We start from the raw sequence: 19,489 nt of genomic DNA on the forward strand, positions 1-19,489 counted from the left end.
TGGCTGTTGTGACGCAGGGTCTTCCACTTCATGGTCTGTCTGCAGTCCTGCCAGTCACCCTGTAACACTGTATCAATCTGGTGATCGTCAATTTTGTGCAATTCAGGATTCTTGCCACATGGGCATAACTCGCACCCAACTGCACCATACCAATAGCTCTCTCTCTTTCTTCAGCAGTTAGCCTTGCCATGTTCTCTGGTGTTTTACTGTTGACTGAGGCATGTTCTAAGCAATGGCACCCTTTTTTACACCCGTATGTGCACGAGTATCATGTTTTTCGTGCAGTATAAATTTGATGAATAAACTCATTTTGCACGTGTGGCATCGCCCAAACGCAGCAATGTGTGACTATTCGTCATTGATTGCATTATAACGAACAGTACTGGAACCTATCTAACCTTCCATGAACGTGTATTGTGTTTATTTATCATAAAAATAATTGGTATACTTTCTTTTGATCATCAGTTTATATATATATATATATATATATATACAGTCGAACCTGTCTATGGCGGCCACTCGTGGGACATGACAAAAGTGGCCGCCATAGAGAGGTGGCCGCCGTATGCAGGTCATATATAAGTCCGAATTTTTAAAAACAATTACACGTATGTTGCAATAGAACTATTAAGGAGCCATATACATGTGCAAAAATGTTAACGCGATCGCCTACTGGGTTTAGGTGGCATTTTGAAAATAAATATCAGAAATAAACTGCAGCAGTATTTAATTCCTTCTAGAGTTGACACGTTTAACTCCAGTTGTTTTAGGCTAGATACCCTCTTATCAACTGCGTTTAATGACCACCACCGATGACTAGTACATCGCACCATTAATCCAGATTAAAAACACTTGTTAATTAACGAACACAGCTAAGCGACCGACGACCTTTAAAGGACCGCTGTTTATCAAGCCAATTGGTTATATCAACAAAAACATCTTACGTTTTTTTTTACGATTGCCGACATTTCTTTATAACTTGCACTAAAAACAATTGTGGCCGTGATAGCAGGTTCATTTTCGCTTTTTTATGACAAAAGTGTGGCCGCTGGCCGCGTTGAGCAGGTGGTTGCCATATAGAAGTAAAATATATAGTAAAATTCATTGGGGGGACCTCAGGGTGGCCGCCATGGACAGGTGGCCGCGAAGGCAGGTTTGACTGTATATATATATATATATATATATATACCAGTCATGGTGCACTGGCTGGAATGAGATCTTTCTGGGTAACTTAATTATCATGGTTGTATATTTTTTAAAAATCAGTTTGGAAAAGTAAAACAAAATTTACCAGCTTGTACCATAAAGGCTTTATTGTTGTGATGCAAGGGTTGTAATAATTTATTTATTTACAGTTTTCTAGTGTTGAAACTTTACTTTTAAAATGTAACCATTATGTTTTTATTTTTTTCTTGCCTTTTGTTTATAATAGTTCCAATATTAAGTGTTCATGTTTGGTCCCATTTCTCTCAAATTATATGGGCCAAAAAAAAATCTGGAAAAAATTATAGAAACTTAAAGAAAATTCTCTTCTTAACCATTTAAGGAGTTTTAGACTACTCAGTTACACCCCCCACTCCCCACCCCCAAACAAAAAATCCTAGCTACGGCACTGTAAACCAAAGAACTTTTGTTTATAGTTTCAACAAATGTTTATTTCAATGCATGTTTAAAAAATTATGTTTTAAAAGTGAAATTTGTTTTTAAAAATTAGTTGTTTTTTTCCAAGAACTATTTCTTTATTCACTAAATCACTTTATGGTGGCTGATATATTTAATTCCACATAACACTTGTGTATATTGTGCATGTGCGTGTGCATGGGAAGGGATATTTAAACTACTGTTAAATGTTTTTTTCATGATTTGAATTTGCATGACTGCGAAAATTACACAATGCCAATAATAGCAAAATCTATTTTATCTATATTATAAGGATAATATATACTGACGTCCAAAAGAAACTTCACAAGGAGGTATGATAAAAAATAAATAAAAATGTTACGGTGGGATATAAAAGTATCATAAAGTTCATCATCTAAACATCACATTGCTCGTTGAGATACATGTAAGGTGGTTTCTAAATTTTTAAAAACATTTTTCGATTAGCAACAATATTTATCAAATTATTCAACTTTTATGAATGTAAAGTTTCTTTTGGACATCAGTATACCTATATCACAAATTTGAAGAACTTTGGTAACCATCACAGTCATCATCTAGTAGAGTAAACAAAGAACTATAGGTTGGTTTGTGTTCCAATTTAAAAATTGGCGCGCATTTGAAACTTAGTGCAATGTTCCATTTTCAACTGGCCAGTTAAAATGAACGGACACTGACTGTGTGGTGTGTTTATGAATTTTAGTATGTCCAAAGACTTAGGAATTTATGTACACAAATACCCATGCAGAGGAAACGTTGACAATTACAAGTGTTAGTCTTCATTTCACACTTGTGAGATAGCTATACATGTAGTTGAAAGTGTCAACTGAAAATTGCAAACCAAGAGATAGCTATATTTTCTTACTTGAATAATACCCATTTTACAGTAAAAAAAAAACTTTTGGAAGAATATAGCACTCATCTGAAAGACCCATTAGGCTTCTAATCACACAATATATCACAATATACCATGCTTATCTGAAATACAGTGAAACGTCTCAAAATCAGAATTCCCTTAAAACCGGAATTTCACCTCAGTAAACTGAATACCCCTTAAAACTGGATGTTTTTCTTGGTCCCGAGGGTGTCTGGTTTAGAGGGACTTAAACACTAATAGATGATTAAACACTGCTGTTGTGTCTCAAAACAAACATCCTCTAGCTGTTTTTCTTTAGACGTGTTACTTTTCACATTTATTGGCTGTATCAGCTTGGTTCCTTTAGCAGTTTATTTCCTTATTTACTGAGCATCCTGATTTTGTCATTACCGTACATGCAAATATTTTCGTGGCTAAAATAATTCGCGATCGGGCTTCCATTTTACATTTTCGTGAGGAATTATTTTCGCGACTGTGTCCCCCGATAATAAAATCAAAATTGCCCATATTTCATTTGCCAAACTCTTTTCAATGACAATTTCACGCACACACTTGGACATGTTTCCATGCCGTCAGTGAGACGTCAATGTTGTATGTATGTCTGATAAGACATGTTATCGATGGAACACGCACATGTGATACAGAAAATTGAAAAAAAACGCAAATATCAGAAGAAATAACTTAATTATTGATGATACCCACAAACTTTCATTCAAGGTTACAAAGAAAACCAACAAAACTGAGATTTTATAACAACAGACTTACACCCAACTGTGTGTCACTTCGATCAAATCCACTTAACCATGCAGGTTTACAGAACCATGTGACCGTGTGGATAATTTGACGGTAAAGACAAAGTGCACACGAAACTCGGTATAAATTTAACAGGTACCTCTGACTGCTTGTCTTTTGTATCCATGAAAATTATACCCAATCGGAAATAAATTCACGAGTAATTAAATTCGTGGTGCTGTCAACATATTCGCAATTTTCATGGTATATTTTATTCGCAAACCTTTTTGCATATACGGTATTCAGGTGATTCTTGAATGTGTCATTAATATGCTATTTTTGATTGATTTTCATCATACAGGCTTCTCTTGAACTGGCATTAAATGAGGAGAAAGCTCGGCTTGGTTCCAATATAGCAGTTCTCAAAGCCAAAAAAAGTGTAAGTATAATTAACAATATAATTTTTTAAAAGAAATTTGTTTCGTAACTTCTAATTCTGCTTTCACGTCTTTGCTAATTAGTTTTTCATTCATAATTTTTAGCTGTGCCATAATAGTTTTAATATCTGAATCGGAAGCTTCATGCTGGGAGAGGTTTTTAGTAAATCGTGCCATTCCGGGACTTATCTATCGAACAGCAATTTTACCTTGCATACTGCATTACTTTGGACCTGGGGCTGTCGTTAGTAGCTCTATTTCATGTCAGATAATTGTTTATAAATTGATATTCAAATAATAAAAATGGTGTGTGGATGTTTTGCAATAAGCTAACACGTTACACACAATATACATGTACTACAATTTGGCTCAAAGTCTGACTTTGGATCCAGTAAAAATTAAGATTCTTCTAGGAGCTCTTCAAAATAAATCACCTCTAGAAAATTATTATAAATGAGTGGCCAGCTAATAAGACTGAAAATCAACCCACGGCCATGTTCTAATATGATAGGTCAGTTCTAATAACCATTTGTAGTATATTTCTATATATGGATATTTCACATTCTCGTGAGATTCTTGCAAAAGAGCATTTTTAGTCTTGATAATTGTTAATTTGAATTGTATTCATTATACAGTATTTGCAACAATGATTAATTTGATATGTGTCATTGATATCGAGTAGGTGTTTACAACAAAATGTGATTTTTAAAATTTGTTTTTACAGAAAATTTAAATTTAATTTTGCTATACATGGGGTATATATTCCTCTCTCATAGCCCTGAACAGAAGGTGTTATAGATGACAGCGTTACATTATTATATCTAACTCATAATGTGCTTTGTACTCTTAACATTCTTTATGCTTTGTAATATTCTGCATGCTAAGGTGCTTCAAACTCATGGTTGTATGCTTATAGTAGGTATAACATGCTCTATGCTTATAATCCTCCCGTATACTTCATGCTTATAATGTTCTTTATGCATACAATGTGCTTTGTGCTCATAATGTGCACACAAGGTATTCACTATGCTTCTAAACGTTACTCAAAATTTGCTGTTATTTTCTTTTTTTTTACCCGAATGTCTGGATTGGCTACTGGTAAATAGACTGTACTATGTTTCAGTGAATGCCCTGTTTGTTACTGTTAGCGTAATCAAGTGTAAGATATGTTCTGTTTGGTATTTACAGATGAATCTGATTGTTTCTGCTATTCATAGTTCCAAGGGTGATCGGCTATCGGGTGCAGTAGCAGTTTACAGTTTTCCAAGAAAGAACTAGAAACAAAGCAAAACAAAATTATACATTTGTGTGGTATGTCATAAAAATTACTTGTTTATGAATACCTCATTCAACAATGCATACCTACGAAGCCCAAAATTATTGTTACGGTCTAAAACAAAAATTTTACTAATTCTGGGGTATTTTGTTTAAAGTTGAAAGTAATAACTTTAGATGATGTTGTTTTGAGATTTTATATTTTTAGCATGATTAAAGACACCATGCAGTATGTTTTGGGGTTTTCAAAATAATCAGTTATGGACATTTAAACAAACATTACATCTTTCAAGAAGAGTAATAAATAAACTGCATGTTCCACATTCATTTGATTTTTTTTTTAACATGGTATCTGACCTCACTTTTGTTTCACTGAATAGTATAAAATTGTAGTAAAATTTGACTTGTTGTAGAACATGAAATTGTGATTGGTGCATATATTGTACATGTGTGTAGGTTGGCAAAATATTTAGCAAATCAAATGAGAAGCCAGCCCTACCTACCAGCATTTTACTTATTTAAGCTACCAGTACTTCAATCAACAATGCTTTACATGAGATTATTTATTTATAATATATTGTAAAAGAACTGGTTTTTAATTTTGATATTTAGTATTTGTTTATGAAGATTTTATTAAATTTCCTTTACTTTAATTACAATTTAACGTATTCCCATTAGTACAGCCATAGCAATGCAAATTTGTTTATTTTTTTATGAACATAAAAATTATTTTATCAGGGAACATAATATCTGATGATGTCACTTTATAGTGGTACTTTGTTTTATTGAGTGTTATTGTTTGTGAACAAAAAAATAATTCTAAATAAAATATGAACTTTTATTGTTATTATTGCTTTAAATTTAATTATGAGGATTGTCTGTTATTTCCTTTACATTCATCGAGGTACGGGAAAAACTAAATCTTATGTGTGAACAGCTTCGCCAATTCATACAGTTTGTGGATGATTTTTTTTTTTCATACCACGATGAACATAAAAGAAATAACAGGCAATCTTTAAATGAATAATATTTTAAAAATAATATGTTAACAATTTAGGTTTTCTTACTCCGTAATCAGCTATTTTTAAAAAAAAATTGAAATTCTCTCCGATTTAACACATAGTATCTAGGTAAATTTTGGAAGTGTTGTTGTAATAGAGAAAAACTGTCCTGCTAATATTAATTTATATGCAGTGCATTATATTTGAAGCAAACCCAGATTTATATATTTTTTATAATTGTTACCTCACCATTAACATTCCTTGTTGTACAAGATAAATACTCAAGATGTCAAGAAGTACCAGTGTATTGTTGTTGGTTTGTTTTAAGAGATTCTGTGATAACTGCCTAATGTTACTTTTGGCAGCAGATTTGTTTTTCATTCAGATGTATATAATAGGTTTCATACTTTAGATATAGTACCAGTGAACATTTAGTTTCATTCAGATGAATATAATGTGGTTCATTATGTAAATATACCGGTGCACATTTACAATAGAATGTCTTTCGTTTTAGTTTTCTCATAAATGATTTTTTTTTTTTAAAGTATATTTTTTTAGTCCCTATATTGACAAATCCAAATCGAAGTTTAAAGAGCTGAATATATTTTTTGTTAAAAGTTAATTTTAAAGTTAACATTTAATGAGCCTATTTGTTAGGCTAAAATGCACTAAATTTATCTAGGCCTACACATTTTGGACAAAATTGAAGAGTGTTTGTTATTGTTGTTGTTTATGTAGTAGTGATGGTATAAAGTGTTCCTGCTGGCAGTGGCTAGTGGGAATTTCCCTATTAGCTCAGTTGGTAGAGCACTGGACTCTCACACTAAGAGTCTGTGGTTCTAATCCCCTCAGTGGAGATTGATTTTTCTGTTACATTTAAACCCTGTTTTAACTGTTCGTCTGTTAAAAATGACATCTAAATCAAACTGTGAAGATTTTGTTTTGTAATGCAAAAACCTGAAAGAAGTATGAACTACATAATTATGTGAATTCCATTTAGATTGTCTAGACCAGGCCTGGTGCTTATAAAGCATTTAAGAGTCGACTCGAGACTAATAGAGCCTGAGATATGAACGTCATGGCAACACCATACTAATTGTATGTGTGTGACATCATTAAAGATTGAGTCTGGACTCTAAAAAATTTATAAGCAGTGCCTAGATGGAACAACATTACAATAACAGATTACTTGTATTTTAAGATGTTTTATGATTGAATGTTTTTCTTCTTAATGCGGTTTATTCTAATAAAACACAAGTCTGTGATCAAATAGTAAAACCTATCTATTCTGGCCTGTTTAGATCTGGCATAAGTGGTTGTCGTTGTCCTAGTCAATTGGTTTTCATATACAGGTTCAAAAATTATCACTCAAAATTTATGATTTTAACATTATATTACATCTATAATGTTAATACCATGGGAAAACGTAATAATGATATAAAAAAAACACCCAACAAATTCACATCTACATCCAATTTATTACATAAAATAAGAACGTTATACAACATTATAAATAATATTATGAATGTTTCACAACACAGTTAAAACAATGGAGCACTATTCTATCAACATTTACTCTTCATTTCCTATACATGTAGCTGCCGATTACCCGTATTGGAACACCAGTATAGCTTTTTGTCGACTGCTGCCGATTACCTGTATTGGAACACCAGTATGGCATTTTGTCAAATATTGCTTTCAGTAGTGAGAAGATTAAAGGATTGCTGACTTGTCGAAATTAATTGGGAACAATTCACTGAACAAAGAAAAACATCTAATGTATTTATTTAATAAACAATTTATACTTCAAACATAAACTACTCTACAACAAAGTTCAAAATGGTTGACACGAGACTAAACAATACTATAAAAGTGTTTGTGGCTGCCAATATGAAACTTGAAAACCTTCTACAGTCAGAATCTTTCACCATAATTGTTATGGCCATCTTTCCAGGGAACATTTTGTTCTCAAGATTTTGATCAGCAATGTTTCTTGTGAGCTAAAAATCAATTAGCAACTACTGTTTAATGGTTTAAAACTGTGTAGAGATCTCTAAAACTTGCATAGCAAATCGTGACAGATACTGAACAAAATGTTCCCTGCTTTCTGATGCTGTTTGTGGCTGCAATAATCAGGTTCATTGTCGCCTTTTGGATCTAAGTTATACACAGTTTTTACTGTGTATATAATATATACAATATATAATAAAATGTGCATTGTTAATCTAAAAGTGGACATCACAGACCGTACATTGGCTGCTTTATACACAGGTTGCTGCAAGGGCAGGTTCAAATGTAATACATGTAATAACTGAATTATAATAGGTTCAACTGTAAATGTAATACATGTAATAACTAAATAATAATTATCATTGAATCATTTTAGTAAGATCACTGGCAATGTGTTTGAACCATACTAATTGATAATATTGAGCAATGTTAAAAACAATGTTTTTTTAATCTTGTTTTATATATTTTTGAATATTTAAAAAGGTAACATATTATATTATTTTTTTTACAGCTAAGCTACCATTATTTATTGGGTTGGTACTTATTTTTGTAAAGCTACTCCAGTCTTCTTGGTAAAGTAAACCATGGTTTTCAGTGGATTTGCTGAAGTTTTAACTGAACCATCATAGTTTGACCAGCCTTAAAACAATATTACCTTTTCTCTAGTGATGTTGGGTTGCAATACAAATTCTTGCTTACAAGACATTTATTGTTTTGTGAATAATTACATTTATTTTGAATATATATTTTTTTTATCAATATTTAAATAAAGAATCACTTGTTTTGTTGATCAATCACTTGTTTGTTTTATTTTATTTTTTAAATGCTACCCCAAAAAAAACTCCACCTGAAACCCCCCCAAAAAACAATAAACCAACACACACACACCCCCCCCCCCCCACACACACACACACAAAAGCCCCAATGAACATCCAAACATAGAGCAAACAGTTTTATGCTCTTCACACTGAGATGTAATTTATGTGATCTGCAATGGGTCGCCCTCAGATCTTTGCTAATCAGTGGTCATGACTGGTGTATCAAAGGTTGTGGCAAGTATTATCCTGTCTGTGAGAACTTGCACATAAAATATGTTAAAAATGGGGAAACTGTTAATCTTTTTGAAATGACATTAATTTCTGCAAATCTTCTGAAATTTATGTTTAAAGGCAATTAAAGACAAGTTATTTATTACTAATTTATTTAAGTTAGTCAGTGCCAGAAAAAGACTACTTTCTCCCCCATCCTGGTGAAAGTATTTCTAGCACAGCCCTCAACACCCCAGCACACAGTTTTATCAGCACTAAGATAAAGTAACTAGGATACTTTATCTAAAAACATTAGAGAAAACAACCTGTTGCTGCCATGTTCATGAGCAGCAAATTAGTTTCTGATTAATAGGTCCTTTTTAACAAATAAAATTAGACATTAAATGTATTTTATTTAGAATATCATTGTTTGAAACGTTTGTCTTTCTGGCCTGCTGCTTATAAATCTTATTAAGACGTATTAAGACTCGAGACTTGTTAAAGTGAGACGTGAATGTCATGGCAACGCAATACCAATTGTATGCATGTGACGTCATTAGAGATTGAGTCTGGACTCTACAAGTTTTATAAGCACGGTCCCTGGTGTTTGTAGTAGCTCCAATTTCATTTTACATCCGAATATATATATTTTTGTACATAGAAAATTATTAACAGGAAAAATACAATTTTGAATAGTAACATTAGAGTGACCAGAAACACAATGAATATACAGATACTGATATTCTAAACAAGAAAGGCATACAATACATGGCCCATATTTTCAATGCTATCTTAGCTCTACGAACTTGTAAAACCATTGTAAGTTATGACGTTACTATGGCGTGTGCTATGTAATTTTAGTTGCTAAATATTTTCTTGTTACAAACATGTTACAATGACAAAAAGCAGGACAGTCTGTTTAACCCTGACAACAGTAAATCTGCAACACCTCTTCATCTCCAGGACCTCCACTGAATATGTGAAATGACCTGTATTGTAATTATTATTATTACTATTATTAGTATCATTATATTTATGTTGGGCCTGCACACTTTATTGTCCTTCACAATATTTGTCAGGGGTTTTTTTTGGGGGGGGGGGGGGGGGGGGGGGATCTTAGACCTTACCTCTGAGTTTGAGGTAATCTTAAGATGTCCCCCTCCTGCTGCTATACAACCACTGAAGCCCATTATTAGTCCCCTATCGGTCCAACCACTCCAGAGTATAACAGGCTTAATGCCCCGTCCAATGTTTAAACAGGACTTCATGTCTCTTGTTGTCAAACTGTGGGGTGAAGTCTATATTAACTATCTCCAAGAAACCCTCGCACTTTGACGGAGTCTCAAAGTTCTTGTTGTACACAGCATATCCAACATCAGGAACCCTGCGCACCTCTCCATTTGTCATGTTCTGTCGAACCAGGTTTAGGTGATGTGCCACGTCCAGCGGGGTCTGCATCACAAAACAGCGACACGGAATTCCTGCAGATGAATAGTATGTAATTAAGAAGTATTAAAAAAGTAGCAGGTATGTAACAGTCACAAAACTGGAGAAAAAACAAATAATAATAATTAAAGGCAGGGTCACAGCAAAATATTGCCTGAAAATAGACCTGTAATTCGTCCCCAAAACTATTTTATTCAACCAGCTACATGTATGTAATCATCATATTTCACTTATCAATATTACAAATCTAGTCTTATAAATGTTATAAATGCTTTGATCGATCAAAATGATATGTGACTTAAATTTTTTAAAAGATAAAGTTTGTTTTGTTTAACGACACCACTAGAAACCACATTGATTTATAATCGATCAGCTATTGGATGTTAAACATTTGGTATTTTCGACATTTAGTCTTAGAGAGGAAACCCGCTATATGTTTCCATTAGTAGCAAGGGTTCTTTTATATACACCATCCCACAGCCTTTGATATACCAGTTGTAGTACACTGGCTGCTGGAACGAGAAATAGCCCAATGGGGATCGATCCTGGACTGACTGTGCATCAAGCAAGCATTTTACCACTGGGCTATGTCCCACCCCCTTTTTTTAATAAATGCTTGGATCAATCAAAATGATATGTGACTTAAATAAATACTTGATGCTCCGAACTGATATAATGCTTATACACTTGGAATTTAAAAAATTGAATGTGATAATTTTTTACATCCATACAGTGTTAAGTGGTCCTGTGATTCATACTTCCATGATCGTCAAATATTATTATGTACAATTCTTAAAGTTACATTATCTGGTTACCATATTATAACATCATGTACAAATGTGAAATACAAGCTCAAATGCACTTTTAAAAAAGTTGTGTGTGTGTTTGCTATGGTTCGTCTCAAAAAATTAAATGAGAAATCTTGCGCTGTAGTTAAAACCGGTTTGATCTTGACAACGTATTACCGACAGTCGTACCTTCCTATTTCAGAATTGATATTTTATAAAGTGTTAGTAGAACTTTCAAAGTTTAGTTTGTATACTAATAACACATTAATCATGTATATATTTTTAAAATAAAATATACTAAAGTAGACCATGAACATTTTCACTTCTTAATTTTACGTGTTAAAATCGACAAATTCAAATAAATATTATTTAGTTTGGAAAGGGTAAAGTTGGGGGTGGGGGGTGGGGTGGGGGGTGTTTAACGACATCAAAGATAAAGCATATTGATTTAATAATCATCTGACCCCATACAACTGTAAATAAAATGTGTTGAATGCGTCGTTAAATAAAACATATCCTATCCTTCCTTCCATCTGCTGTTGGATGTCTAACATTTGGTCATTTTGACATATAATCTAAGAGAGGAATCGGGTGCATGTGCAGGGGGAGGGTATTGGAGGTCGAAACCCTTACTTGCCCAAGCTTAAAAAAAAATTAAATGTATTTTTTGGGGGGAGCATGGCCCCATATAAACTTCGCTTAACACAGTCTATAACCCCAACCCTGCTGAAATCCCTGCACACGCGCCTTGGAAACCCGCTACATTTTTTTTAGCAAGGGATTGTTTATATGTACCATCCCACAGACAGGATATCACATACCATGGTCTTTTTGTATACCCGCTGATGGGGATCGATCCTAGACTGACTGCGCATTTTAAAAAAACACCTTTTCAGGTCTAAGTAATGAATAAAAATAACATATAGTCTTGAAAAATGTTACATAAATCGAACACAGTACCCTCTTCCTCTACCCATAGAGCGTTACGTAATTAGTAAACAAAAACTTACATGTAATGCGTATGCCAATAGCTGGCCACTGTCAAAATTTCAAGGCAAATCCCCCACTCACCGACCCCTGGAAAGGCATTGTACCATATCTCTATGGATATAAATATGTTTTGGAGATATGAGACGACCCCTCAATCAAGACGGTTAAATTTGTTAAAAAATTGAGAAATCTCACGTGATCTCTTGCTGAGGAATTCTATACTTGTTATAAGCCAATGAAAACCGAGATCGGTACGAGCCCGTCAAAAGTGTTCCACTTTCAAAATCATGGCTTTGTGTTTGACCTGGATAAGCCAGCGTAGCGAAACCAATGCGGAGTGCGGCATCATATATGCACCAAACGTAATTGGATTTTCTGTTCTATATGCTTAAATAATAAAAATATTCCAGGGAATGTAGTTTTAACTGGTATATGAACAGAACTCTTAAACAAAACAGCACATAACTTTATTAATTTTAAACTATTGGTTTTGAGTATTAGCTAAAGGGGAACATACACAGTGTAAATTTTGAAGTCACAAAATCAATGTAACTGTCATTTAAAGGTAAACTATCATGCTATTTTATCGTGAATATACATGTTCAAATTTGCTTTAAATGATGTCTTTATAATAAAATAAGAGAAATATATATATTTTGCTATACATAATGTATTGACAGAAGCATGTGTGTAACTATGTATTTAATATAATATGTGGTTATTATGATAACCACTTTCAAACATGTCCTGGCCATATTTTCCTTTACTGCATTAGTATTAAATTGTAAAATAATGTAATGTAACCATATACCATGTACCATATTCTCATAAACAAAATATGCTTTTTTAAGAGTATTGTTCAAAGTAGCAGAAGTAGCATGTATACCTATATAATTTTAGAAGAATCTTTTGGAAACATTTCCCTTTACTATATTATATAATAAAAGAAATAATATATATATATATTCTCATAAAACTTATTCTTACCTTCCTTTTCTGCCAGGTCCAAAAAGTCTTTTCTTGTACTTTTGTTAGGATTGGTATTGTCAACAACAACACTCTTCCCTTTGGCAAGTGCTTCTTTGGCAACCTAACAATGTCATGGTCATAATAAAAGTACAGAAGAAACAAATAAAGACATTACAACATTGCTTTAAACTTTAAAGTTAAAGACTAATAATTTTATAATTACTACAAACTTCACGAGAACTAGACATTGCCTATTATTAGGGTGTTTTGAAGGATTCTAGTGATTATGAAACCCATAATCATTTGACATGGAAAATGTTAATTGTAGTTATTCCTCCACTCTAGATTATGAAACATACATGTATGTGAAATCTGCATGGATTTGGCTTTGTCTTCATGTGTACATAAAGAAGACATAATTATTGAATACATGTAGGTATTAAAGGTAAAATTAGCAAAATGCCACCCTAACAATTAACACAGCAATCACCATGGAGATTGACTCAGTGTTTTACATTTTCTGTGGCATTTATTTTGCTGTGCAACTTTCAGTTTTCTATTTCACTTTTTTTAGTTAATTATTTTTTATTATGTAACTTTTTTGTTATTTTATTATTTTTGTAACCTTGACAAAATAAACTCCTCTCTTATATATTAACTGTAAAAAAATGTGTTGTTGCCATGTCCATTTTCTTAATTGCCAGGGTTGAAATGCAAAATTTGATCTTGAATAAACTACATTTTTATCTTTTCCTCTGAATGTATGAAATTTTAAAAATGAAAATTACCTTAACACATTTGGCCTGTGTTCCCATAGTGTCTTTGTTGACAGCCACATATCCTTGAGGTTCAAAGTAACGTTTTCTTAAAGAACTTTTTCCTGATGCTGGTGGACCAACCATTATCACAATTTCTTGACTCTAAAAAAGTGAATAATATGTAATAAATAACAAGAGAAACAAAAATAAAAACACTATTCTTTTATTTATTTATTTATTTATTTATAAGAGATTTTTGGAGGTTTACAAATGTTGTCTAAAACATGAGTTTGTTGACTGGTGCTAATGGTGCAGAAGTTCAGGAGATCAATGATACTCGCAATCAATTCAGTTCAGAATTAATTAAATGCCTAGGAGTTTTCATCTTCTTGAAAAAAGGCAGGATTGCATGGCAGCTGATTGACTAAATGGCTCAACAAAATAGGCGTATTGTTTGAAGATATATGCATCAAGAAAAACCCGACATAAACAAAACAGAGGACCATAGAGATAATTAGAAAGGAAACCTACTGCTGCTACACCATGGGCTACTTTTTTTATTCAGCAGCAAGTGATCTTTTATATGTAGCATTTCACACACACCATTGCCTTTGTTACTCCAGTTGTGGAGGACTGGCTGGAATGAGAAATATCCCAATGGTCCCACTGAAGGGAATTGAAAATAGATGATTGCATATCAGCCAAGTGCTTTACCAGAGCTGCGTCTTACCCCAGCTGCAATCCAGAGTATGTACATAACCTAAGATAGAAAACAATTGAATAACTTACCTCACTGTGGTATGTAATCGTTTTGTTGTTAACAGGCTTTATCTTCAGATAGGCCTCCGCGTCAAGTGATCCCCATTTAAATGGAGCTGCAGACTCACTCATAAAATACTCTTCAGGAGTGTAGAACTCTGTAAAAATCAATTAAGAAACAAACATAACTTTTAAAACTGTATTTAACAAGAGATTTTATACTAATATTATCTTTCTTCTTAAGTTTTGCAACTCATAGGTGTTGCAAGTGGGAGACACTGTTCCCCCACAAACTGGGGCCAGAATAGACAGTACTCCTACCCAATTGAAAGGGGAATTAATAACTTCCCCTCCCCCATCACCACATTGCTGGCATCTTCCAAATATGATGCACCTGACAATTTTCCAATATTTAAAAGGAAACAAACTTAATAATTTTGATTGCCTTTACCCTCAATATGTTGTTATTATATAAAATTAAAAACGCAGACCTCCTTGTGAAAATAAAACTCACGGAAGTGATTAATCACTCCCCTAACTGATTATGGGGAGACATTTAAGATATTACCATATTTGATAACATATAAATTCACATGCTAAGGGGAGGTAAAAAACATTATGCTCCTTGAACTAGTCTCAGGGAAGTGGTGGGGAGCTAGAGGTCAGATCAGGTTATAGGGGTTTACGTGCACATTCAGAACAAGCTGTTGTAGTGCACGACTGTCATGAGTGTAAGTGCCGGCCTTGGTTGGCTCCTCTAACCTGGACAGGAGGTGAGCTAGAATGATAGCTCTCCTTAACTAGCGAGGTCTGAAAAACAATGAATGACCCTAGAGAACCAGATATCCATGGATGTAGACAAACTCACTAATTCCAATATTGGCAGCAAACATCCTGTCACTGCAGGAGAAATCTTTGGGTTTTTCTGCTGCCCATGCCTTGGCCCTTCCTGCTGCATCACCAACAAAAATGGACTTGTTGACGTCAACCTAAAAAAAAAAAAAAAAAAAAATAATTTAAAAGAAGAAGAAAAAAGGTGGATAACAATTTTTATATTTTCTATCCTGCTGATTATTTTATCATTATTGTTCAAATTTTACCTATGAGCAAATGGTCAAAATACTCGCAGCAAATGGGCCAATATGGCCCCTAGCACAAGATTAAAAAATATATATTTAAATCTTCTTTTTTTTAAACTATAAAATAACAGCCACAATTGTTTTTAAAGTAAGATATTAAATGCCATCATATTAATTTTGTCACCTTCTCTAACATTTTTGTTGCTTTGGTTAAATTGATTCAAATTATTTGCCACCTGTGAAATTCTTTATTTTTTATGGGCTTAAATTTCTGTGGTTTTGCTAAATATACATTTCATTGGGTACTTAAATTTGTGGATCAAAAAGGTAATATCATAAATTTATATTTTAAGTATGTCATGTATTATATTGTTGTTGTATCCTTAAATTCATTGACTGCAATAGTCGACAAAAATTAGCCCATCACGAATAAAAATGACCTTACAATAGCTGCTGAATGTAAAGCATACACTAGTTGAGATGAGGTCATGCATTCAAAGGCCAATATGGAACATGTCATGCCTTCACCCACACAGCAAAATCTAATTTGATAAACTCACCTTGATACCACCATTACAGTTATCCACAAAGTAATCCCACATCAGCGTGCCCGGTTTGCGATAATGATTCGTTCCAGTGCAGATAAAGGCCTGCAACATATTAAAATAATCTTGAAATTCTGAGGACAATGAAACATATCGTGTATTGTCAGATTAATCAGAAATGACTTTAATAATCAGCGTTTGGCCGTATTACAATATAGTGGAATGAAAGACAGTGTCATATTTAAAGCATAAATCTATGAGATGAAGAATCTGGGAGGGTGATATGCAACCCCCACTCCATCCCACCCCACCCCACCCCAACCATGACTATAAGAACCATAACTATAAGAAACAGAGTATTTTTCAGTGTATAGATTTCGATTTTTTGTCTGTCCCCAGTGAAGTGCTATCCAATATAACTATAATCTAAAGGTGACTTCCCAAACTGTAGATATATACATTTAATTTTATAGCATGGTCAAAAGGTTTCCACAAACAGTCATATTTGTATAGTGTATTTATACAAAGACAGGTAGAGGTCAATGGTTTATTTGAAAGGAACACTGGCATAGCCAGGATTTTATATTGGGGGGGGGGGGGGGGGGGGGGGGGGGGGGGGGGGCAGTCCATATTGGGGAGGGGCCAACCACACTGTGTATGTACCTAGAATAACGGGGTGTGGAGGAGGACATGGAATAAAGAATCATGGTCTAGTAATATATAATCTTCTCTTCCCACCCCGACCATACTGACAATGTCAATTTGTGTATGAAACTTGTTACCATCAATTGCCACAAAGACGTTCTGGATCCTCATAGACAATGGACTTGTACTTGTGGACAAGGGGTAGTAGGGGAGAATGGCTCACCCCAACTCTAAAGTTGAGGTGGCAACAATATATATATGCATGTGTTTCCCCATCCCCTAAGTTGAATGGTGAATTAATATACTCCCCCCCCCCCCCCCCCCCACCCCACCCCACCCCATTATTGGCATCTTCCAATGCCTGTGACCCTCTCCTATTCACCTAACCTGAACTGGAATACTAAGCTGTTTGATGATATCTTCAATCTTGTCTTTGATGTCATTTGGATTTGTTTTCTGTTTCTCAATCCCGGCCTGGTTGGTGAAGAACACAACTCTGTAACCATCGGCATCGAGTGATTTTAACTTTGCAGGAACCATCTCATCCCACCATTCCCAGTCTTTAGCACCTGTATGAGTAGATAATTATATAATTCAATACAGCTCTGTACTTTGTTATACAGCATTCAGAGAAATGGGTGGCAAGCCATCATGCCAGATCAGACAATAAAATTTTAATTTGTTTCATATATTTTTGTTTTAAATAAACAAAACTTTTAATCATATTAATGTATTAAGTCAACCAAATTCAATTTATGAAGCTTTATTATTGTTTTCACCCCATAAAAATCTGTTACATGTAATATGTAATTTTTTATTTATGCATAAACGATTAAAAGTAGGTCATTGTAAATGATTGTATATTAGTTGTTGATAAAACAATTTTGCTTATATTCCAAATGTCCTCTAGTGGACTTGTATAATAAATTTACAATATTATAAGATTTTGATTTCATACCAGTAGCAAATTTCCGCCCACTTGCTGTTTTGATAACGGTAAAATCTATATCAAAACCGACCACTTTGGTTCGTCCCGGTAAAGAATCGGAGCTTAGACTAATTAAGGGACAGAGTCCCTTTAATTCTTGTCCGACTTGTGCCCATTTCAAGCCATGAGCCAAGTCAGTCTCTCCTTTAGCCTTCTTGACGGCCAGTGCCGTGTTTTCGACCGCCTTCCTTTTGAGGTTTTTAGAACGAGCGCTCATTCTAGCTATTAATTTCATAATGAGGTTCGAACATTGACCCACTGGTGTTATATACACCTGTGGTGACATGTCCAAACACATTTAGTGACGTCAAGTGTAAACATTGAGCTAGCGTGTTCGAACAAGAGTAGGTAAAGATCGACAACTCTTCGTTGACTTGAAATTAAAAATAATTTGCTTGTCCCGCCCCACACTTATCAATATAATTATTTAAGTAGTTTCTTCGTCCATGATCCTTTATTAAATAAGTTTATTTGATCTTTAATTTACATCACTATTGATCAAAGCACCATATACAATAAATACAATGTCAGGTTCGGATCCAGGTTTTTTTTTTTTAGGGGTGGTGGGGTGGGGTGGGGTGTGACCAACGAAACTCATGAAGACAGCAACTTAATGAGGTGGGTTTTTTTTTTTTTTTTTTTTTTTTTTTTTTTTTAAGCCAGTAAAAAGGAACACTTGAATTTATTTAGGGGGCGGGTCCTGGGTCCACCTCTTATGTTTGAACTACTATGCACATATTTAGGATCTATTAATTAAAGTATTTGTAGACTGAAACATTAAAACAAAAACAAAAGCTAACTACAGAACGTCAATCTAAAATATAAAAAAAACCCACTAACACTTTCAAAATTTTATCTTTGCATATGCCAGGAAATGTTTTATTTAACGACGCACTTTTATTTACGGTTATATGGCGTCGGACATATGGTTAAGGACCACACAGATTTTGAGAGAGGAAACCCGCTGTCGCCACTTCATGGGTTACTCTTTGTGATTAGCAGCAAGGGATTTTTTTTTATATGTACCAATCCACAGACAGGATAACGCATACCACGGCCTTTGATATACCAATCGTGGTGCACTGGCTGGAGCGAGAAATAGTCCAATGGGCCCACCAACGGGGATCGATCCCAGACCGATCGCGCATCAAGCGAACGCTTTGCCACTGGGCTACGTCCCGCCCCTGCATATGCCAGAATCCACAGGAAGTATTGACAATAAATAGGCCCCATAAGGCTGATCGAATGTGCACATCATAGCCTGAATAGCTAGAATATATTACAGAATTATAAATCATTTTAATCCATGATGTGTCGTATGATGTCTGCCATGCTTTCTCCCTTCTTTTTCTTTCTTTCATTCTTTTTTCTTTCTTTTTTACTTTTGTTTTTCTTAAAACAAACAAAAACCCCACTCTTTATGAGTCCCTAATCGAATGTCATATAATCCTGATCAAACAGCTTTTGTAGTTGGCTTATCTGACGGGCACGAATGCAGTAGAT

At 34.1% G+C, this 19,489-nt stretch overlaps 2 protein-coding genes across 2 annotated transcripts in view; one reads left to right on the forward strand and one right to left on the reverse strand.

Moving 5' to 3' along the window:
* Positions 1–8,785, forward strand: part of LOC121374135 (phosphatidylinositol-glycan-specific phospholipase D-like) — a 41,415-nt gene extending 32,630 nt beyond the window's left edge. Inside the window, exons 24-25 of the mRNA XM_041501089.1 lie at positions 3,630–3,707; positions 4,894–8,785. Coding sequence (XP_041357023.1) covers positions 3,630–3,707; positions 4,894–4,983 — 168 coding nt within the window. The 3' untranslated portion in view covers positions 4,984–8,785. The remainder of the gene's footprint in view (positions 1–3,629; positions 3,708–4,893) is intronic.
* An 865-nt stretch (positions 8,786–9,650) lies between these two features.
* Positions 9,651–18,309, reverse strand: LOC121374136 (uncharacterized protein F21D5.5-like). The gene is made up of 8 exons (XM_041501090.1): positions 17,957–18,309; positions 17,386–17,567; positions 16,369–16,458; positions 15,598–15,718; positions 14,760–14,887; positions 14,001–14,132; positions 13,231–13,333; positions 9,651–10,500 (listed from the first exon to the last, which is right to left on the reverse strand). The coding sequence occupies exons 1-8, from the start codon at positions 18,282–18,284 to the stop codon at positions 10,253–10,255; spliced, it is 1,332 nt and encodes a 443-aa protein (XP_041357024.1). The 5' UTR covers positions 18,285–18,309; the 3' UTR covers positions 9,651–10,252.
* Positions 18,310–19,489: the final 1,180 nt, after the last annotated feature.

This window comes from Gigantopelta aegis, chromosome 6, assembly GCF_016097555.1.
Source record: "Gigantopelta aegis isolate Gae_Host chromosome 6, Gae_host_genome, whole genome shotgun sequence".
Lineage (NCBI taxonomy): Eukaryota > Metazoa > Mollusca > Gastropoda > Neomphalida > Peltospiridae > Gigantopelta > Gigantopelta aegis.